General features: G+C 53.6%; 2 protein-coding genes across 10 annotated transcripts in view; one reads left to right on the top strand and one right to left on the bottom strand.

The window, feature by feature from the left end:
* ZBTB7C (zinc finger and BTB domain containing 7C) overlaps positions 1–23035 on the bottom strand; it is a 332612-nt gene that overhangs the window by 14903 nt on the left and 294674 nt on the right. The gene's annotated exons all lie outside the window — the stretch shown is intronic.
* On the top strand, positions 16732–17155 carry LOC121493717 (60S acidic ribosomal protein P2). Its single transcript, XM_041759880.1, has one exon. It carries the CDS (start codon positions 16746–16748, stop codon positions 17091–17093), a length of 348 nt encoding a protein of 115 aa, XP_041615814.1. The 5' UTR covers positions 16732–16745; the 3' UTR covers positions 17094–17155.

Genomic DNA, 23035 nt, shown 5'->3' on the forward strand with positions numbered 1-23035 from the left:
GTGTGGGAATGGGGGCTCTCGTGCATACGTCTTGCCTTCTGACCTTACTTCTGGCTTCATGTTAATTGATGAAGTTTTTTTCTTTTGCAAATCTTGATCTTTTCTTTTTTCTCTTATGTACTGACCTCCTCTACATGTAGATCTGTGAGCTCTAGAGATAGACATTTAAATTCTGTGTTACCTTCTGCTGCATTGTTAGCTAATGCATCATGTCCAGGTTTTATTACCCTCAGGAAAATGCATCCCCCTGCAGGGATAAGCCTCTTCTGAGACCCCTTAGCATGATGATGTATTAATAATGATATGTGGCCAGTGTTAGCCACTCGGACGGAAAACAGGATCGCCTCCCTTCAGAGAGCAAGACTCACAGCCCAAGTCAGCCATTTCAACCTGGATAAAAAGCTCCATTTGTATGCCATGGCATGGAGGCCCCTCCAACTTAGGGCGAAATTTGATTATGGCCCATGCATAAATCCTAAGAAAGGCCTGGCCCTTACCCTGGTGCAATTACAGTGGAGAGAAAATAAAAGTGAAAAACAAAACCTGAAAGCCTCAAGCCCCGGTGGGAAGAGCTTTGGGGATTCACACACATTTATCTTCTGGAGGTTTCTACCTGGGAAGGCAGATGCAGTGGGAAGAGAGGAGTGAGAAGTGCCCCGCACAGAGTATGTGCCCTGAACAGGGCCTGGAGGCACCAGGCACTGGCAGGAAGTACTCCTTCCCTCCTCCCATCCTCCTCCATCACCGAGGGCCCTCACCTTCCCTGAGCAATCCCACCGGGGCAGGTGCTCAGGAGTGAAGGCCTTTCTGCCTTCCCACCTTCTCAGCTTTCAAAGGGCCAGAGACCCCACAGCCCATGCCTTCATTCCTTAAATAGTCACTGGGTTTCTCCCTTTGCCAGGCACTGTCCTGACCTCTGGGGATGCACAGAGGGCAGACCAAGAAGGCCCCGGCCCTAACAGAGCTCACAGAGACACAACTGTGATAAACATACAGCAAGATTCACCAAAGAGAGCTCCCTACACACCTATCAGACTGGTTCAAACGAGAAAAGTGAGAATACCAAATGCTGGTGAGGACATCGGGAAACGACCGCTCAGCCATTGCTGGTGGGCATGTAAAGTGGTACAGCCCCTCAGGAAAACAATCTGGTCGTTTCTTAAAACTAAATAGGTAACAACTGCACAACCCAGCAGCAAGCACTCTTGAGCATCTGCCCCAGAGAAATCAACCCTTAGGTCTACACAGAGACCCGCACGCAGGCGTTCCCCACAGCTCGGTGCACAGCAGTCAGTAACCAGCAAGAACCCAGATGTCCTTCAGTGGGTGGATGGTTAACCAGCCTGCAGCGTGTCCATCCCAGGGAGGACTAGTCAGCGGTCAACAGGAATGAGCTATGGATGCATAACAAAGTCTGGATGAGCCAGAGTGCAAAAAGCAAATACCAGTAGATTACATACTGCATGATTCTATTTCCATAACAGCTTTGAGGTGGCATAATTGTAAAATGGGGAATATGGGAGGGGTTGCTGGTGGCTAAGGGGGTGGGGCAGGGGGAAGGTGGGCGTGGGCACACAGGGGCAGCGTGACAGACCCTCCCAGCCATGGGACTGTCCTGTATCTTAACTGCATCAGGGTCAATATAACAGTTGATGTCCTATGATCTTGAAAGAGGTTATCATTGGAGAAGACTGCGTAAAGTGGACACGGATGTCTGGATTTTCTTTTTCTTTTCTTTTCTTTTCTTTTCTTTTCTTTTCTTTTCTTTTCTTTCTTTTCTTTTCTTTTTTTTCTTTCTTTCTTCTTTCTTTCTTTCTTTCTTTCTTTCTTTCTTTCTTTCTTTCTTTCTTTCTTTCTTTCTTTCTTTCTTTCTTCTTCTTTCTTTCTTTTTTATTCATGAGAGACACAGAGAGAGGCAGAGACACAGGAAGAGGGAGAATCAGGATCCATGCAAGGAGCCCGATGTGGGACTCGATCCCAGGACCCTGGGGTCACACCGTGAGCTGAAGGCAGATACTCAACCACTGAGCCACCCAGGGGCCCCTCGGATTATTTCTTAAAACTCATGTGAATTGACAAGTTACGTCAAAAATAAAAAGTTTAAGTACAGAAAATCAAAAGATAGGAAACAACCTAAACTGATAAATAAATCTCCTCCTACCCCAGTGTTTATTATCTATGTATAGTAGAGGGTGAGGTGGTGGGGAGACTACTTTACTCAGAGCGGTCTGGGAAGGCCTCCTTGAGGAGGCGTCCTTTGCCTTATGGTGAGAAGGAGCCAGTTACGGGATGATATAGGGAATAGTGTTCTAGGTTGTGGGAACAGCAAGGGCAAAGTGGGTGGTCTCGCCAGGGTGCTTTAGATCTGGGGGGGGGACCTAAGTTCTGCTCTGAATGGCTCCGTTTAACTTGGTTGTTGTCTACTGAAAATCTATCCCACCTCTACATCTCTCCGGGTGGGCTCGGCTCCCCCTGAGGTCCTGTGTGGTCTCCCCTCTTTCTCTCTGACCAGGGAGGGCATCTCCAGGCCACAGGCCTCTACAGTCTGTGCTGCAGAGAAAGCCCTGAGGTTCCTTCGTCCCCCAATACCCCAGGCCTCCCTGCTGTAACAGTGGGGCCAGAGGGAAAGCAGAGGGCTTGAGAATCCCTGGTGAGCTGAGAGGCTTCAGGCTGGGGGGCTCATTCAGGGTGGCAGTGCCTGCTGCAGGTCCCAGGTCCCAGGAGGGGTATCCCATGACCTTCTGTGTGGCGAGTAAGGGTGACCTGAGGACTCTGGTCCCCACCACCTTGGCCCCCAGCTTTCCGCTTGAGACACTCAGGCCTCATGGGGCACACTGGCAGGATAGAGCCGGCCAATATCTGCCAGCGCCTTCTCTGTGCAGGCCAAGTGCCCACCCCAGACAATAAGGGTCCCAAAGGAGGGATGGGGGCCACCATGTGCCCTCAGGCCTGCCCATCTTCACAATAACTGGGATTCGGCTCCTCTTATCATCACCGTCCCTATCTGACACGTGGGACAACTCACAGAGACCTTAAGTGATGGCCTAAGATCTGAGTCTGAAGCCTGGCTCTGCAGGCACAGCTCATAGCCACAACCTCTACCCCCTACCTCTCCTCTCCAAGGCCACCAAGAATGCCCAGCAATCCTGCTGTTGCCTCAGTGGCCCAGACTCTGCGTATTCAGAGATGCTCAGAGGTGCCTCTGTGGCGGAGGATGAGTGGGAAGGATTGGGGTCCGCGGCGTGGGGGTTGCCCGACCTTCCCAGGAAAGCCAAGCAGGTGGGATGGCTGGTGGATGACAGCGAGGCCGGCCTCAGGAGCTGCAGCATCAGGAGGACTCCCCAAGCACAGCCGCACTGCTGCTGTTCTGGGCATGGGCAGAGTGGCTCCTCTGAGGCCCCGGAACTCCCCGGTTGCTCCCAAGGCGGCCTCCCCCCACCCCACCGTGCTGTGGGAGCAGCCTCCTTGGCAGTGGTGCTGGCAAAGCTCTGCCAGGGGACGGGGAGGAGGGTAGAGGAGGCCGTGGGGCTGCGACTCCATCAGGCTTCCCACCCCAACCTGCCGAGCGGCTGCTCACAGCCCCGACCTCAAACATGTCCCACCCACATCACAGCCCCATATCCCCTGCCCCTCATCCCCCAACGTGAGTCTTGCTGCTCAGCAGCCTCCGTGCCTTTGCTCACACTGCGCTCGGGACTGGAGCAAACCCACCCCCTGCATGTCCAGTGTCCTCCTTTTCTGGGGGGCCTCCTCCCACCCACACTCCAGGGCTCCACTCAGATGGCCCCTTCTCCATCTCCCAATTCACATGCCCGGCCTCTCCAGCCTTCAGAGATCCTGGATGCCTGAGGACTCCTGCCATGTATCTCACTCTGCCTGTAACTTCTTTCCTGTGCCTTGGTGTTCCTGCCAGACTGCAAGCTGCTTGAGGGCAGACTGCCATCACGATGCTGAGCAAAGTCCCGGCACATGGCTGGTATGAGGCAGGGGCCCAGCAGCCCTGCGTTTACCATTGTGTGGGTTGTTCACTATGCAAGGGCACTATCGCTAAGGGCAGACGGACTCAAGGATGTCCACCACCCCAACATTCTTGCCTCCCGGAGGCAAGGACTCATGCTCTCATGTGGTCTCCTCCCTCATGAATAGGGATGACCTGTGTCATCCCATGGGACTTCTGGACACGAGGGTGTGTGACTTCTGAAGGGAAATCATAAAAGACGTTCTGGGGAAAGCCAGCTGCCATGGGTTGGGGACACTCAAGCCTCCCCATGGAGAGGCACAGGTGGCAAGGGACCAGGGCTCCCCGCCAGCAGCCAGCAGCAGCTCACCAGCCGTGTGAGTGAGTCACCGAGTCAGTGGCTACTCCAGCCCCTGTAAAGCCTTCAGATGACAGTGGCTCCACTGACGTCCTGGACGCAACTCTCTAAAAGATGCTGCACCAGAGCCACCTGGCCGAGCTGCTCCTAAATTCCTGACCCACAGAAACTGCAAGACAGCAAACATTCACTCCCGTGTTAAGTTTCTCAGTTCTAGAGCACTTTGTTACATGGCGTAGGTGACTCACACAGGGCACTAGTGACTCCACAGACATTAGGGATAATAAGCAGATTTAGCAGAGGGCAGTGACAGGCTGCAGTCTAACAAAGTCAGGGTAGTGTGAGGCCATTTTGATAGAGACAAGTAGATGTATTGAGGAAATGGCATCTTCTCCAAATTTCCACCAAGCTAGCACATGGGCAGTGGGGTCCTCACGCTCAGAGACACTTTCTCATCTCAGATGATGGTTTGTAAATGAAGCTGTGACTGTTACGTATGAAGACAAAATCAGTTAAAACCCCAGATCAGTTCTTTATGGAGAGCCACGTTTTCTTGCGTGCTAAGGGCTTGCTCCTTTAAAGAAAAAAATGTTGTGTCTCCCTGAGAAGATTCTTACAATTCTTTATGCTTCCTCCCACCTTTTAAAACAGGGGAGGCACAACCTGTTGCCCTGTGGGTCGGTGGTTGGTGTCTCATCGGAGCCCCTTGAGGAATGGGGGGTGGCCGTCCCTACACTGAATGTCCCATCTCCTGCGCTCTCGGAGCCACATCTGCTGGGACTGGGAGTCAGGAACCCACAGCTGTGTGACTTCGGGAGGCCCCTCTGCCTCTCTGGGCTTCCGTTTCTTCATCTTATCACTTCAAAGTCACAGAAAACCTGATAGCTGCTGTCAGGACTTTGAGAAGCTGCAAAATGGAGATGAGGAGGAGGCAACAGGCCTGGGTGACAGGGTGCACCAAGGCCGCCAGCCTGCCCAGCAAGGACTTCTCTCTGTGCCTTGGGTTGGAGCTTTCGTCCCCTCCTGGAGGAGCGGATGTCATGGTGTCTCCAGGGCCTGTTTTTCCAGGCAGGAGGTGGGGCTGCCACTCGCCATTTCATTGTCTCTTTGGGAAGGCGTGCCCCCTTGATGCACTCTGGGAGCTTCCCTGGTGACCCTAAGATTCCCATGCCCCGGAGGGCCTGCAGACAGCAGTGTCTCCAAGGGGACGCCGCGCCACGCCCCCACCTTCCCGCCCAGGCCCTGCATCTCCTTCCTCCTGTCGCCCAAGCCACAGCAGCCCTGTCTCCAAGAACAACACGCTCAGGAAAGAGAATTACACACACGAAACCAAACCAAAGCCCTCAGCCGCCAGGAGAGGCAGGACACAAAATACAAACCTCTGGTTAGGGCGGGGGAGATAGAAAAAAGAACATAGATTCAGAAATAAAGGGGGGAGTGAGAGAGAAAGGGCGAGGGTGGAGAGGAGCGTGGGGAGGAGGTGAAAGAGGGAGAATGCAGGATGGGTGACACCTTCTCCCCTGTGCTCCTCGCCTGGGCCTCTGCCCTCCGGGGAAGGTTCTAGAGCCTAGGTATGTCTGAGGAGCCCTGTCTGACCAAGGCAGCACTTCTCATCTCTGGACCTCTGTTTATTCAACTGCAGAATGAGAACACCACTCGCCCCAGGGACGGGCCTGTGTCCCTCCGCCCCCCAACCAGGAGAGGGGTGACGCCCTCAGTGTACCAGCTAGAGATGGGGAGGAGGTGCTCCTGTAAGAGACACAGAAAAGCAGGGAGATTGGAAGGGGCCACCAGGGCCTTCGACCCACAAGAATGCCTTATAGAAACTTGGCTCTGGGGGCACCTGGGCGCTCAGTGGGTGAAGTGTCTGACTCTTGATTTTGGCTCTGGTCATGCTCTCAGGGTCCTGGGACTGAGTTCTGCGTCTAGCTCCAGGCTCAGAGCAGAGCCTGCTCAAGGTTCTCCCCGTGTCCCTCTGCCTAGGCTCATACTAGCTCTCTCTGAAAAAAGGAAAGAAGGAAGGAGGGAGAGAAGGAGGGAGGGAGGAAGGGAAGGGGAAACCTGGCTTTAGAAACTCTCCATTACAAATTTCTTAAATGTAACTCGAATTTTTTATTATTTTGTGTCCTGTTTTTTTTTTTTAAGATTTTATTTATTTATTCATGAGAGACACACAGAGAGGGGCAGAGACACAGGCAGAGGGAGAAGCAGGTTCCCTGCAGGGATCCCGATGTGGCACTTGATCCCGGGACTCTAGGATCAATCCCTGAGCTGAAGGCAGATGCTCCACCACGGAGCCACCCAGGGGCCCCATATTTTATGTCCTGTTTCAGCACCCGATCAGCGGAGCAAGCCAGCTAGATTTACAGCAATGATCGATCCTAGCTACCACGTCCCTCATGGTGTTGGTCACTGCACCTCAAATCCTTCCTCAGCTGATGCAGTTCTGAAAGGTACAGATTTTTTACCCTCACCTCCAATTTAGAGGTGAGGAGACAGGTATGGAGGGAGTAAGTGACTTGCTGATGCCGCCACAGGCAAGCGTCTGAGCAGGATTTGAATGCAGCTGCATTTGGTGCCAAGGCTCATATTCATTCTCCTTTGCCAGCTTGCCTCCTACAAAGCCCAACTTGGGATTCGAACCCCTGTCCTCAAAGGTTGTCTCTTACTTTAGGGATGTGTCAGAGCCAGGGCTGTGGGCTGTGTACCAGTGGGGCTGAGACACATGCATGTGGGGGGGGGGGCGGGAGGGAGGGACCAAGGACAGGTGAGACGTGGGGACAGAAAGGCCCCAGAGCCCCGTGGCCTGGGGGCTCAAGGTTCAGCCTTCAGGAGGAGGGGCCTTGTCCATGCTCTGCAGGATGGACAGGACGTCCCTGGGCAGAGGGGTGGGAGGAACCTGCCCCCTGTCATTCAGATCGGGAATGCTTTAGGTTTGCTGAATCCCCTCCAAAAATACATTCAGCCTGGATCCCCAGTGGGATCATGTAAGAAGCTGTTCCAGCCAGCATATGCATGAGGCTGATGGTGGCCTTGGGATATCAGGAGGCCCTCCTGGGAGTGGCGGAGGGAGAGGCCCTGGGCTCAGATGGCCTGGGTCCACATCTGGGCCCCCAGGCCATGGCTTCTGGGACTCAGCATTCCCCTCCTGGAGCTCAGTTTCCTCATCTGCACAGCAGGGAGGACAGTCGTGTACACGGCACAGAGCCATCCTGCCATCAGTGAGGCCCTATGGCACACAGGGTGCCCCCTGGTACAGTCAGTGCTCAACCAGCATCCACAATTATGAAGTCCAGGGAGGACACGTACCCCTCACAGATGTCTTGGCCGAGGATCGTAGGAACTCCGAAGGATCGTAGGAAGCTACCTTGTCCTTTCCTGGTTTTCTACAAGTCCATACTATTGAAGCACCTCTCCCAGAGACACCCCGAGAGCAGCCCATACCCGCTCCCAGGGCCACCCCATGCATGCATAGGGTGTCATCATCTTCCCAGGTCCTTCCACAGCTCCTGGCTCATGTCCTTCTAACCCATGAAGTGATTATGCAAGGCTGGCATAAACTCTGTGCCCATTTTACAGATGAAGAAAATGAGGCACAGATGGGAGCTGGTGCCCAAGGTCACACGGTCACATGGTGAATTAGTGCCAGAGACAGAACTCGCACCAGGGTGGCCCGACACCCCCGTCTCTGCTCCTCTGACAGATTTCAGTGCCCCTTGCAAGGTGCCAGGGTTGCCCTGCGAGTCAGGGGCCCATGTTCTCGGACTGGTTTTACGAGGGAATGCGACATGCATGGTGGGCAAATTACATATTCCTGCTGCCCTCCGTGTGCTTCTGTGGGGCACAGGGAAGCGACTGCCTACATCTCACTTGCTCCTGGGCTGTGTCTGCTTCTTCAATGTCTGTACCATTTCCAAGATGCCACCAAACAGGAACATAGTAGATGCCAAATGAATGACTTTGGTTCAAATACACAGTGGGGAAAAAGCTTAAAGTCACAGAGGGAAGTGGGGGCCTCAACCCTGTGCCTTGGGGACCCCTACCATTTGAACAGAGCCCCGTCATTCACAAGGCACTTGTATTCATTCGTCCCATCCTTATTATGATCCCCACTTGATGGGGACCAACGAGGCTAAGTGACCTGCCCCAAGTCACACAGCTAGAAAACAAGCAGGGTGGGACTCGAAGCCTGCCCAGGCCCATCATTTTCCTGTCCTCCACAGCTGCCCCGGTGCTATGGTTTGGGGACAATTCTATTGCTTTGATCCACAAGCCCAGCACCTCTTCAAATCCTGCTCAGTTCGGCAGCCTGGGGGCTCAGGATGATGCTTCTGTCTGCAGACCTCCAGGGCAGGCCGGCCTCAGCTCGCAGACTCCTGCTGCTGCTGCCCGGGAGCGGCCCCCTGTCCTCAGCCCAGCTCCTCCCGCCTGGGCCTGGAGCCTTGAAGCCACCTGGCAGGACTGGTGGCTGCGGTGAGGGGGTGAGGGCGAGGGGGCCCCGTGCAGGAGCAGAGAAGGGATGTGGTTTTCTCTTCCCAACCTGGGAATGGGGCTGGGCTGCCGCCACCTGCATCCTATGGGCACGTCCTTGCTCCCTGTGGTCTGTGTAGGCACTGAAACCCACGAGGGGAGGGGACCAGAGAAAGGAGGCGCAGAGAGGCCTGACCCGAGCAGCTGGCTGGCCCCACAGACCTCTGCTGGGCGTGCCTCACCCCGCCCTTGGCAGTTCCCCTAAGCAGGGTGGCCACACCTCTTGGCCTCGGAATGCCCGGGGGCCTCGGCTGCCCCAGAAGCCCGGGCCAGACATGTGGGCTGGAGGCTGGGCAGGGCCACTGGGGCTCCCAGCCTGCCTGCTGGAGCAGCTCAGGCGGGGCGCCCACAGCTGGGAGAAGCCAGCCCCACCTGCTCGGCCACCCTGCCAGGACACACCCAGAGCCCACAGTCCCCAGCTCGCCTCGGGCCTGGGGCTTGGAGCTGCCTGATCTCTATGAAATGAGTTCTGAGCTTCCCTCCTCTGCCAAAGGTGATGGGCAGGCCAGGGGTTCCCTTACAGCTGGAATTGAGCTCCCCTGCCCTCGCTCACACATCGTGTCTTCCCTGCTCTCCCTCCAGTCCCTCTCAGTCCCCCCAGTGCCAGGGTAAGATATGTGAGGGCTGGGCCAGAGGCCAGGCCTGACAGTCAGGCACTCTTGGGTCCTCATTCCAGCCACCGCCAGAGTTTTTCTGTTGCTGCGTCGGGGCTCCAGGTGTTTTCCCCTGGATCGGCCACTGAGTACCTGCTTCACTGCTCTCTGCTGAAGCCCCTGAGGCAACGATGCTTCATGCTCCTTCAGCTCTACAGTCAGAGCGGCTTATCCACATCCGCCCTCCTCCATACATTTTACCAGGATCCCTGGTACAGAAGAACAGCCTGGCCCACTTAGCTGCTGAGAAACCCAAGTTCACGCTAGGAAACACACCTGCCCAGGGGCCCAGAAGTAGGTACGTGACACAGCCCTCAGACCCCCTGCCCCGTAGCCCACCATACCACAGACTCTGTCCACCATAGCACCCTGTTGCCCTTGCCAACGCCCACCAATGCCCACCCTCCCCATCATCACCACCGCCATCTCCCCACCCCCACCCCCCGTTGCCCCGCATGGGTTCGGGTTGATCAGAACGAGGTCTAGAACCACCCACAGGGGTGGGAGCAGTGGCAAAAGCCAGGTGGGCTTCTTTCCTTAAAATTCCTTAAATTCTCAACAGGGGTGAAACATATTCTAAGGGCCAGACTTGGGGGTACCTAGGAGGCTGGCCTGAGAGACGGGTGAGGAAGAAGGAGGGCTGGCTGGGTACTCATGTTGGTGATGGAGGGGCATGGAGCTGTGTGCAGTTACTGCCTAGAGGAACCTTTCTGCTTCTTTGCAGCTGCCTGCAAGCTCCTGGTTGAAGCCAAAGTTGGTGTGTTGAGGCCATGGCCTCCCTCACCTCGCCCAAGGGGTGGTTTGGAGCCGTTTACTTTGCACATGACTTTCACCTCCTTGGTATTGTACCCATTTTACAGATAAGGAAAATAGAAGTAAAGTGAGGTCAAGGTCATAAAACAACGTGGTTAAAAGACTTGCATAACCCCCCTTCCCACCCCGAGGCCATTGATTGATTGCCTTTTCTCCTGCCTGTGCAATAACCTTATGGAAAAGATAGAATGAGTGGGTTCTTCAAGGGGCGGCGTGGCCTCCAGAACACAAGGAGAGCCCTCTCCATGAGCTGCAGGGTCTGAGGGCCTGCAAAGGTGACAGCAGGAGGGTCCCCCTGCTGCGGGCCGAACACTGGCCGCTTGGCCTGCAGGAGTCTGGGCCAGACAAATAAAGGTGGTGCTCCTTCAAGCTGAGGTTCTTTCATTATTTATTCGTCCTCTATTTGTTAGAGGATGAGGTGAAGGGGGGCAGGGGAGACTTGTTTTCTTTTAAGAAAAATCGCACACCTCTTGATGTTCAAAATAAAGGATTTACTACTTGCATTTATTACAGGCGATTTCCCGAGCCCAGAACTCCTTGGGAGGCTTATTAAACCTTATTAAGCCACTGAAAATTGAGATAATAAAATAAATCACTCGTCTCCCATAAACAGCTCCAGGCCCCATGTTACCGAGTTTCAGAGTCTCAGCCCCGCCTCCGGGTGCCTTTTCAGGTGTCTGGATGCTCCCCCCACCTCCCCGCAGGGGGCAGTGGTGTGGGCACAGGGAGGGGTCACGGGGAGGGGGGCAGCGAGGGGTCACAGGGGTGGGAGGGTGCACAGGGAGGGGTCATAGGGGGCAGGGGAGGCACAGGGAGGGGTCCCCTGGGGGGCAGTGGGGTGCAGTGAGGGGTCCGGGGGGGGGCACAGGGAGGGGTCACGGGCAGGGGAGGCACAGGGAGGGGTTGCCCCTGGGGGGGTGCCGGGGGGGCAGTGAGGGGGCAAGGGGGGCAGGGTGGGGTCACCAGGGGGGCAGCTGCCTGGGTGCAGGGAGGGATCACCTGGGGGGGCGGGGGGGTGCAGGCCCACCCACTGGGAACCCTCTTAGCATTTCTGCCCAGAGACACCATCTCCTGTGGGGCAGTGGGGACACTTCCCATTTCCTCAGTTATGAAGGGGTCCTGCGGACTCGGGTTAGGTGGCAGCGGGGCCCCCTCTTCCCGAGGATACTTGAGTGTCTCTTCCAGCAGGTGCCGAGGTGGCTGTGAACGTCTGCCCACGGCCTTGACCCAGGAGCCTCTGCCCCCCCGGGGACCTCCCGGTGGTAGAGAAGGGAGAGCAGGTGCGCATGAGAGGGCTGTAGCTGGGAGCCGAGGCCAAGCTGCTCTAAAAGCAGAAGGGGCTGAGAAAGGCCGGGGTGGGGTGTGAAGAGAGGGGCCAGCCCCTCGGGGGAGGAAACGCAATTACAGCCTGCTGTTTACAACCAGCCTCTGCCCCGACTGCCAACCTCCCTCTCTGAGCTGCTCAGCTTCCTCGGGCCGAAGACCAGGAGGCCGCTGCCCTCAGACTGAATCCTTCCGCTCCTTGGTTGCTCCTTGGATTCCAAGGTCACGAACAGCTCACCCTCTGCTATGGAGGGAGGGTGCGCTGTGGGCGCCCACCTGTGAACTTCCTGGCTCTGCCCACCCTCCCCTGCTGGATGCCCCCGGGGCGCAGCCAGGTTACACGGGGAAATAAGCATTAACACGCTACCAGGAGCAGGGCACTGTTTTTCGTGGCTGCTGCTCACTCTGGGGAGTCTTGGGAGGCTCTGGGAGGATGGAAAAGCAGGGTGGTGAGGCCTCACAAACATCTGGACTATGTAAGAGGCCACGGGAAGGAAGTCAGGGAAGGTTCTGGACAGGACAGGAATCTGCCTGGCACTGCATTTGAGGTCCGTGTCAGCAAGAGGCTATCCCAGAGTGGGTAGGGGAGGGCAGCTGGAAACCAGCAGGGAGACTGTGCATCCTGACCCAGGAAGTGGCTCCCTGTACTTCACAGCCACACCCCTGCCCTTGTCTGTGTGCCAGACCTCGGGTGGGATCGGGTGGGGAGGGGCTCTGGCAGAGGTGGGGTCTGTGGGAGGCAGAGGGCCTGCCCAGGCCTCGGCCCAGGTGTGAGATGTCCTAGTGATGCCTCAGCCCTGGAAAACACCTCTGCCTCCCTGCCATTGTCTGCTCCAATCTGCAGACAGGCCCAGCTGGATGGCCTCAAGAATCCCAGCTCTGCCTGTGTTTTCCAAAGGAAGTGAAACCTCAGATTTGCCTCTGAGCTCTCTCCTTTTTTCTAAGCTAGACGCCATCCACCGCGAGAACCGCCTGGTGTTCGGCTGGAAAAAACCTACTAGAACCTTGCAATTTTCAGGCATAATTGCAATTACATATAATTTTATTATATAGAAACTTTATTGCATTGGGAAAGTCCAAGCATTTCCTTTTCCTATTTATACTCCAGCCCAGACTCTCCTCTGTTGTAATGTCCTGTCTGCCTTGCCCGCCGCACAGGCCGGTGGCTGTTGGGGTCCAGGAGCCCTTCCTGAAGAAAGGACGAGGATGTGAGTGGAAGCTCACTTGTCCCCAGTGGTTTCCTCGTGGGACATATCAGTCAATTCACAAAGGTCATCAGTTACTCATTGTGTGCCTGGCCTGGGCTTCACACCACCTGGGGGTTTAAACAAGACCCTAAACCTGCTTTTCAGGGGCTTCTGGCCTTACTGAGTGGGTGAGACTAAGCCATAGCAGAATGTCAGACGGAAATAGGAACCACGGTGGTCTGGGTCCTATGATCAGGAACGTGAGGCCACGAAGTGAGAGGAGGGGGTCCAGGCTACACGGCAGGACCCCAGCTCCAGGCTGCTACGATGGACAGGCCACATCACGGTGTGCGGCAGGCATCCCTTCGGGAGTGCAGCCTCTGGACTCTGGTCTCCCCAGGGCAAACCTCAAGAACAGGGGCCTTTCTTCCCTGTGCCACAGCGGCGCTCAGCCGCAAGAGCCCAGCACCAGAGCCAGACTCTCACGGCTCCCGGGGACGAGCCTCCCCCTGCCAGCACCTTCCCTAGTAACGACCCAACCTGCACCCCTCACCCTGCCCTGCCCTACCCACTCATCTTCCGTCTGCATTGAGGGTTTTGGTCTCCAGACTATCACACACTCCACTGAAAAGATTCCCAGGGCACCAGAATCCTCACCCCTGCCCCCTTGGAGCGCCCCAGCCCAAAGAAACCTGGCTGACCTACTGACAACGAAGATGCGCTGGAATGGGCTCAGTGATTTCCTCACACCTAAGGAAGTCTGGTCCCCCTTTGAAGTTTCAAGATCAAACATATTGAATAAGAATCATAAAGTTGAAAAATTTAGAAGGGAGTTGGCAAAAAAACATTATTTGCAGAAGATATGATTGGATACTTTCCTATATAAACAATGGACAAGTTCAAAAATATTTTAGAGGAGCTCATTTACTTGGCAACAAAAGTAGATGTAACACCTAGAAATAAGCTCATGTGAAATGTGCAAGATCCGGACAAAGAAAAGTGACTGAAGCACTTTTTAGGACTACTTTAAGTAGAGAGATACTCTGCTCTCGGGGAGGGAGTCATTGGGGAGGGAGCCGTCATGTCGGAAACGTGCTGACGCCCCCTAAGTTTTAGTTCAATAACTGCTGTATGATCCCAATAAAAATATCAACTAGAATTTCTATTGAAATCAGATAAGCAGACCCCAAAGTTCATGCAGAAAAAATAAGCATTTAAGAATGGCTGAGAAGTCTTGAAACAGATAAGTAACGGGAGTAGGGAGACTGGCCCTACCAGATAGGAAATCACATTAGAAAGCCATAGACATAAAGTATCTGGCACTGGGTCCTGAACAGTGAGACAGATCAATAGAAAGTCACAGACGGTCCATAAATAGACTCATATAAATTCATATCTGGATACATTTAGCATACAATAAAGGGGGGAATTAGATTTCTATTTTATGATGAATTTTTCAATAAATGAGATTGGGACAACTGGCCAAATCATATAGGAAACAAAGCAAAACAAAACAAAACTTTGGTCTCTTCCTTGCTCCTTGTGCCAAAATAAGTGTCAGGTACAACAAAGATTTAAAAGTTAAAGAAAGTCATGAAAAGGAAATATTGGGGAATGGGTTTACGATCTCAAAGGGAACTGCTTTTCTAAGGAGGACAGAAAAATCTAGAAGCAATAAGAGATTGATCGATTTGACTAAAATGATGACTTAAAAATTCGTGCACATCAAGAATTCCATAACGAAACCAAAGCACAAATAATCTCGGGAAAATATTCACAAAACCTACGACGAAGGGCTGATTTCCTTTACAAAGAGAGCTTACCTTAAATCAGGAAGAGATGCACAGCGTGCTAGGAAGATCAGGAAAAGCATGGACAGGAAGATCACAGGAAAGGAAATACAGGCAGCTCTACAGTATGTGAAAAATGCTTGATATCTTTTGGCATTAAATACAGAAAGATCAAATGTACATGGATTTTAAGTTTCATCTGTCAGGCAAAAATAAAAAAATTCTGACAAGTCTAGATTATTTCCCTGATATTTATCTTACAGTCTTGTTATCCCACGTGCTCAACTTATGCACAAAGATCACACCCCCGCGGCACTGATTCTATAAAGCAAAGGCTAGAAGCCAACAATAGGTTCATCAGTGGGGGGCTGGCTAGATAGATGGTGGAGTTCTTGGTAGCCCTTAAAAAGAAGGAGGTGGCCCTGGACGTGGCCTTATAGAGAATTATCCCTCAGATTTAACTGCAAAGCATATTGTGTAGCGTATGGTTTGTTGCCAAGTTAAGAAAGAAAAAGATGACTGTATGCACATGTTTGTTTGCAGATGCACGGGTTACCTTTAGTAAGACATACTAAACACTGGTAACTGGTGTTTTCCAAGACGGGGTTGGAGAACTGCCAGTGAGGGGTCAAAAATAGATGTATTTTCTTCTATATCCACTGTGGATACAGGTGATATTTGAATTTTAAAGCCATTACTATTAAAGATATTGAGTGATTTGGATTCTCTCCTCTCTTTCACAAACTCCCAAATCTTCTGTGTACGTGTGTGTGTGTGTGTGTGTGTGTGTGTGTGTGTTTTGAAATGTCTGATCACTGTCAATTCATTGTCGTAGGGCTTTTCAATGACTTGGCCTCAGTTTTCCTGTCTGTAAAATGGAGTTGATCACAGTGGGCTGTCTGCCTCAGAGGTGGTTGTGCAGATCAGACGAAAACTGGATGAGGACAGGCTTTGGCTGCCATCAAGTCTTGTAGGGTAGACTGCAGGATATTAGGGGCGGCCCAGGTTCTGTCCAGCAATACCCACCACATAGTGACGTTCCTGTGGCTGGGAAGGTAGGCCACAGGTGAGAGCGAGATTCTTCATTGTGGAAGGGCACATGGTTTCAGCCTCAAGAGGTGGTTGGTTCTTCAGACCCAGGGTAGAGGAGGAATACGGAGGTGTTTTGCCATGTGAATGGCAGAACTCTAGGAGGGTCTGGCTGCAAACGGTGATCCTCACAATAATCATAATCTACTGCTTTCTAGTCAACCACCTACTTCACATATTAACTCATTCATGCTACCCATTTTACACATGTGGCCACTGAGATCTACAGGGTCGAAGTGACCAACTCAAGGTGCCCAGATAGTAAGTCTGAGCCCCCCGGTCCCTATTCTATACAGAAGTTTCCATGGCTCCCGTTAGGGGATCCTGCCATCCCAGTCTGCCCCTCATGATACTTCAAAGTCTGGTCTTGACCTTAGAGTTGTCCAACCTGGACTCTCTCTTTGGATTGCCCTCCAAATACACCATGCTCATTCCAGCTTCTGCACCTGTCCCTGTAGCCTGCTCACACCTCTATTCCCACCTCTCCCATCATCCTGGTCTTTTCAAGACCCTGCTTGAATGTCACATCTCACTGTCTACCCCAAGGTGTCAGTCAGCCCCCAAGATGGCCCCCACCCTTACATCCTGGTATTCACATCTCTGTGAACTCCCTCTCACATTGTATCGAGGTTGGTCTGTGTGACCACAGACCACAAGGATGTGATGGCATGTGACTTCCAAAGTAGGTTATAAGAGACATTGCCGTGTTTGCCTTGTTTTTTCTTGGAACTCTTGCTGGAGGGGTGGGGGGGGGACCAGCCGCCCCATTGGGAGATACTTAAGCAGCCTACGGACAGCTCCAAATAGGGAGGAACTGAGGTGTCCCACCAGCAACCAGCACCAGCTGGCCAGTTATATGAAAGAACCACCTCCAAAGCAGGTCTTTCCATCCCAGTCAAGCCCTACGTTGACTGCAGTGCCAACCAGTCAACATCTGGCCTGCCACCTCTCGGGAAACCCTGGGCCAGAACTTCCTAGCTAAGCAGCTCCTGATTTCCTGATTTTCCTCACACCGCCGAGGTCGCACGCTTCTCCGCCGCCGAGATGCGCTACGTCGCCTCCTACCTGCTGGCCGCCCTCGGGGGCAACACCTCCCCCAGCGCCAAGGATATCAAGAAGATCCTGGACAGCGTGGGCATCGAGGCGGACGATGACCGGCTCAACAAGGTCATCAGCGAGCTCAACGGGAAAAACATCGAGGACGTGATCGCTCAGGGTATTGGCAAGTTGGCCAGTGTGCCTGCTGGTGGGGCTGTGGCCGTGTCTGCCGCCCCAGGGTCTGCAGCTCCTGCTGCTGGTGCTGCCCCAGCCGCAGCGGAGGAAAAGAAAGACGAGAAGAAAGAGGAGTCCGAGGAGTCAGACGACGACATGGGATTCGGCTTATTTGATTAGGGTCCTGCCCACCCCCACCCACTGGCAAATAAAACCCTTTTTGTGTAAAAAAAAAAAAAAAAAAAAAAAAAATCAGGAGTCTATAAATGCTGTTGTTTTAAGCCGCTAAAGTGTTGGGGCGCTTTTGTTATGCAGCAACAACTAACAAGTACGCATTTCTTTCCACTGTTTGGGGGTTGGGACCTTACCCCTCAGCCTTCACCCATTTACTCTCTTGCTTAGCTCTTCATTTGTGTGATCTTGGCTTCCCAACAAAATAGTAAATGTGTGGGTTATAATTCCCCTAGTTCTCCCATCATGCCTAGTTGGGGGGCTGGAGACAGAGAGAGAGGGCCACAGTGATGTTCCTGGCTTACTATTTGTGAAGGGTGAGACTAGTATGTGACAGGTCACAGTGTGCAGGTGTGGGACGCTTCTTGCTCACCTCACCTACGAATGCACAGGACTCACAGAACAACTGCAAAACTACCACCTAAGGCCCACAGCTCACCCTCAAACCACAGCACTCATGGGGGAGCCTTCCAAGTGTTCCCCCTGAGTCAGACTTGCAACCTACTTCTAGGGGTCCCCCGGAGGGCCAGGGGGTGGGAGGAGAAGTCCTAGAAAGGGCTGTCATCCCCTACCTAATATCCCGAATGCTACTCATGATCTATTGCTTGCTCCACACCCTTTCCAAAAATATTTCTTCCAAAGCCAGAGTGACAGCCTCCTTTCAGCCTTTCTGACACCTAGTTCTACATAGACAGTGCACTTAAGCTCAAAGAACAAGTTTAGGAGTTTAAGAATCATAAAGAAAATTACTGTAAAGGGAACTGCTGCTTTTAAGGCAGCCCCCGCCCCAGGCCCTTGCGGAGCCTGAGCTGCCCGCCCTGTCCCCAGAGACACAGCTCCAAAACCACCCAGGCTCTTTTCCCCAAATGCAGCCGGTGGGAGGACATGACCCCCCCCCCCCCAGCTCCCTCCCACCGCCCATCTCTTTCCCAGGCCAGCAGGCTGATTTTCCAAGACTAATCAAAAAAAGCTGAAGGGAGGAGGAGAGCCCTTTTGTAAAATGGTGTCTACACAAAGGCAGACCCCCCATTTTTTTTTGGCTGGGTGGGCGGAGGTGACCAAAGATACAATTATAATGGAGCCCATCCTCTCCCACGAGACCCATTTTAACCAGTGTGTAATAAAGCCCCAGCTCATCCACCCTCTGATTTGGGTCAGATGAGATGAATTTTTAGCTTTTCTGGGGAGTTAGTGCCAGCGGGGGAAGCAGAGGAGGGGATGAACAAACAAATAAGCTACGGTTCCCTGGAAGAAAGGAAAAGGAGGGAGCAGACTGAGCGGGGACTCTGGAGGTCACCCTCTGCCTCCTTCCACCATGTCTCTGCTTCCCCGTGAGCCACTGGGGCCTGAACCTTGGCTGGGATCACAGGTCGCCCTCTTCCACACTCCTGCTCCCAACACCAGTGAGCCATCCCAGTACCACCATCTTTCTCACCCGAGCTCTCCTCTCCATTCCTGCTGCAGCCACTGGATCCACCGTGTGGCCCCTGTCTAGCCTGTCCTGCAGGTGACCTGCCTCCAGCAACCGGAAGGCATTACCAGCATGCCCAACTCCCACCGCTCAGCTCTGCTCACGCGGTCCTGTCTGTGGGATCGCCTTCTAGGCCTCCCTACCCTCCTTCACCGCTGTTGAGTTGATTCTTGCTCATCCTTTGAGACTTTGCCCAGGCATCACTTACTCCAGGAAGCCTTCCTGGATTAGGTGCCTGGCCTCCATGTTCCCTTCCTTGCCTATCTCCCTAGTCCTTCACACGTGGAGATATAGCTGGAAAACAGGTGTCATCGTGGTCGACCTGGGATGTGAGGTGCTCGGGGTGGCAGGTCAGGACAGGGGATAGCCAGAGCACAGTGGGTGCTGCAGGATGAGTGCTGAGTGTCAGGGATCCCCACAATGCATGGGGTGAGAGGGGCTGCCAGGAGGGACAGAAATCTGTTCCAGTGCAACCCCAGGTGCTTTAAAGGTGGTGACCAAGCAGCCATGGAGCACTGGTGTGGGGATGGGACTGGACAGAGGTAGGGGCAGGAATATGCATGAGCCTTTTCTGGCCAAGGAACTTTCCACACAGTGAGGGCATCTTGGAAGTGGCTACGGGTGAATCTTCAGTTATTAAAATTGTAAAAGGAACAATGTGCACCCAGACGCAAAGCTCATCAGAGAGAAGGGTCAGGGAAGGAGGCAGTCTAAAACAGACAGCACTAGGACTGGGGAAACGGACTCTCAGAGCTTCCCCCATGAACAGGTCATTCTTTCCATTTCCCCTTTGGCCCAACTTCGCCACATCTACACCATGGTCTACGGCACCAACTGGTGCCCTTTCACCCTGGAGCTCTTGGCTCCCTTCTTTGTCAGGGATGCGCTCACCCTCGCCAGCCTGAGCCCTGTGTCCCTCCCATAATAGTCCTGGGCCCCAGGACTCAGTAAGCCCCTCAGGCTGCTGGAGACAAGCGTGGAGGGGTCTTCAGACCCAAAAGAACCCCAGGCTCCATCAGTATGCTGAGCGAATAATTTCATACACATACACATGTGGCTACTTTTCAAATGCATGCAGCGGGATGTAATGAATTCAACACAACCGCACACAGAAACATGACCGAGTAAGAGAACAGGTACTGCCAGGTGGAGGCCCACGGAATGTTTCGAGCTTCAAAAAGGGATTCTCATTTTTAAAAGGACGGGGTGCCCAGGACCAGACTGCAAGTGCCTTGACCATGAAGTTTGCTCCTCTGTACCCTGCACGGCTGGAGCACAAAACTTCGCACCAGCACGCGTTAGCTACACGTTTGTTGAGTGGCTCATTGCACACATGTGGGCCTGGTGACCTTGAAGTAGTCAGTGTGACCTTGACTTTTCTAGGGAGGAAATGGCGGGGAACATGAATAGTAAAGAACAGGAAAGCCATCAGTGAGCACAAATGCTTGTGTATGCTTCATCCTTCTCATAAGGCTGGGCCCGGCCACACGCCGCACCTGCGCTTTTATGTAGCCAAGGAGAGCAAACTGCTAAACCAGAAAACCTACATGAGCTAAAAAACTCCCAAGAAAAAAAAACGAGAAAATCTCATTTGTCCTGATTAAACCATTTTGGATAGGGTTAAAAAGGAATACTGCTTCTCGGGTGTTATAACCTTAAAGCATACAGCTGCTGCAAGACAACCCATTTTGTTCTTAGGTGCTCAGTGTGAGAGGTGAGGGGAGCATCTGGGTGGTGCCTCCCAAGGGGCCTGACTCCTGGGGGAGGACAGAAGTTCCCTCTAACCCTCTCCCACAAGGACCTAGGTTAGCGGGCAGCGGGTACCACACAGGACATCGTATCCTATCAACCTATGGAATCCCTGAACCCTGAGTGGGCCAACACATCCAGAGCATTTTTAATTTCACGCACCATTTCTTGAGCGCCTACTATGTGCCGGATATTGAGTGGGCTCTTTATGTGCAATTACCTCATCAAATCCTTACGATAACCAACCCTGTGAGCTGGTTGTTTCGACCCCCATGTTCCTACGAGGAGCCTGAGCTGGAGGTGGTGAGGTCCCATGCCCCAGGCATCCAGTCAGCAGTGGACTTCCATTTGACAAGGTCCAGTTGAGAGCATCCAAAATACTGTAGAATGGAAGTTCTGAAGAAGGCTCCTAGGATGTTGGGGCTGGACAGGACTTTCTCCAGTGGAGGACACTGAGGCTCAGAGCGGGGGACACATTTCCCCCTAGTGAGGGCAGCTCGCTGTGGCATGGGGACCACGGTGGCCACGGGGAGTGCCTGCCTTTACATTCCCCACTGCTCAGCTCTTCCCTGTGGGGTGGAGGCCCAGGCGATGATGGGCAGGCCGAAGTCTGTGACTGCGCCAGGCAGCACTCCAGAAAAGAGGATAACACACACTTCTCACCCCAGAGGTCTCTCCTCCCTCCTCACCGCCCAGAGTCCAGAGGGGAGACCAACTCATGCTGGTTTTCCCAGGACTTCCCTGGTGTCCTCACTCAAACAGTCTGGGAGTCCCCTCAGCACCCTGCACCCCACAAGGTGGGACAGCCGGCCACCCTACGCCTCCACCACCTTCTTGTATCCATCACCCTCCTCTGCGGCCTTTGATGGTCACGTGGCCCAACCCCTGGGCACTAGAGGACAGCGGGGCAGTGGCCCCCGCCCTCACCCTTGGGGCACTGCCCAGCCCTCATCAACGGCAGAGCCAGAATCCCAGCCGTCAGTGCGGGTTGCTCAACCCTGGCACCTTCCTGCTTTACCTGTGAAGGGGCAGCCCCCTGCCTTGGGCTCCCAGGGAGACACAGGGCAGGGAGGGACAGAAGGGAGGGCAGAGGTGATGGGCGTAGGAGGAAGGGAGGGAGAGGGAGGTGATTAAATCGAGACAGGGAGCAAAGGGAGGCAGGGCTAAGAGACGCAGGGAGGGAGGAGAGAAAGAAGGACAGATGGCAGGATGGGTCATATAATTAAGGGAAGATTGATGGCTGGGCCGGCTGCAGTCTGGGTTTCCACAAATGCCCACTGGGCAGGGATGTATTTAAGCTACACGGGGCTGTGGGGACCACCTGGTTTGATGTGATGTCTTCACTTTACAAGTCTTGGGAAAGCTAAGGCCTTGTGACCGGAAGGTAAGAGCCTTTGTAGCAAAAGCCACGCCAAACTCTTTTTTTGTATCCAACCCAGAACTTTCATGGTATCGGGTGTGTGCAGCAGGCAGGTTCTTCAACGTTCATTACTAAGGATGGTGACAATACTGATCCTTATCTCTGGCAACCCAGACTTCTTAAGCAGGTCTCTCTAAGTCAATGTCAACACAAGGCTGGATAATTAGCTTGGAAATTTGAGCAATACGGCCATGAAGGATGGGAAGGTGGCCCTAATCCACAGGGAAGTAAGTAGGGTTGGCCCCATACGTGGGTGGCTGCTGGATGGGGTAACTTGGAGGCACCTCCCTGAGCTGCACCCTCCCCAATGGACTTCTAGAAGCCTGATAGGCCACCCAGCTTGCCATTTCCACTCCTGGGAATTCCCACCAGGGAACACTTTAACAAGGAACTCTATTGCAAGGGGTGGGGGAGGGGGAGGGGAACCACCAAAACCATTTTTATGCTTAACACCCAAGTTTTTGAGGATTTCTGGATTAGCCCAGGAGTAGTAGATGCGTGCTCATCAGATCGAGAGTTTGTCTCTTTGGAAGACCCAGGGAGCCTGCCCTGTTGGGCCTCGGGCCTGCTGTCCATGGCACTAGCTGTGGGAGGTATGAGAGGGGGAAGAATGGTGACAGGAACAGGGAGAGGAAGGAGGCTGAAGTAATGGCACCTCTCCAGGTGGAGGGAATAAAAGGGGGAAGGATGGACTGTAAGGTGGGACCTAACAGTTCTGTTCTAGATGGAAACAGCAGAGGACAGCCCAGTCCCGAGGGGCAAAGCCCACAGAAGGCTTCTCCTAATACCAGCTCCCGGTGGGTGTTATTGAGTCACCTCCCTCCCCGGTCCAGGAGAAGGACTCCATGGCCAAAGATTCCAACTGTCAAGACCTGACATGTCTCTTTGGTTTGGGAGAGGCCTCCATTGTAAAAGCTCCCACTGGGGGAGATGGGGCTCACTCCTCCCGGCTGGGAGCTCGTGAGCACATAACCCACGACTGGCCTATTGGGCACGGCTGCCAGGACTCTGAGTCCTCAGCAAGAGACAGCTAGCAGCATAGCTTTATGTCTCTTATTTGCAACTATGAACTGGAATGACACAAATAGGGATGCTCAGGTGGCTCTGCCTTTGGCTCAGGGCACGATCCTGGTCCTGGGATCGAGTCCCACATCGAGTCCTGCATTGGGCTCCCTGCTAGGAGCCTGCTTCTCCTTTTGCCTGTGTCTCTGCCTCTCCCTGTGTGTGTCTCTCATGAATAAATAAATAAAA

The sequence above is a fragment of the Vulpes lagopus genome, chromosome 1 (assembly GCF_018345385.1).
Source record: "Vulpes lagopus strain Blue_001 chromosome 1, ASM1834538v1, whole genome shotgun sequence".
Taxonomy (NCBI): domain Eukaryota; kingdom Metazoa; phylum Chordata; class Mammalia; order Carnivora; family Canidae; genus Vulpes; species Vulpes lagopus.

Excerpts from the sequence above, each read along its gene's own strand:
- LOC121493717 (XM_041759880.1), top strand. The coding sequence starts at position 16,746 with ATGCGCTACGTCGCCTCCTACCTGCTGGCCGCCCTCGGGGGCAACACC.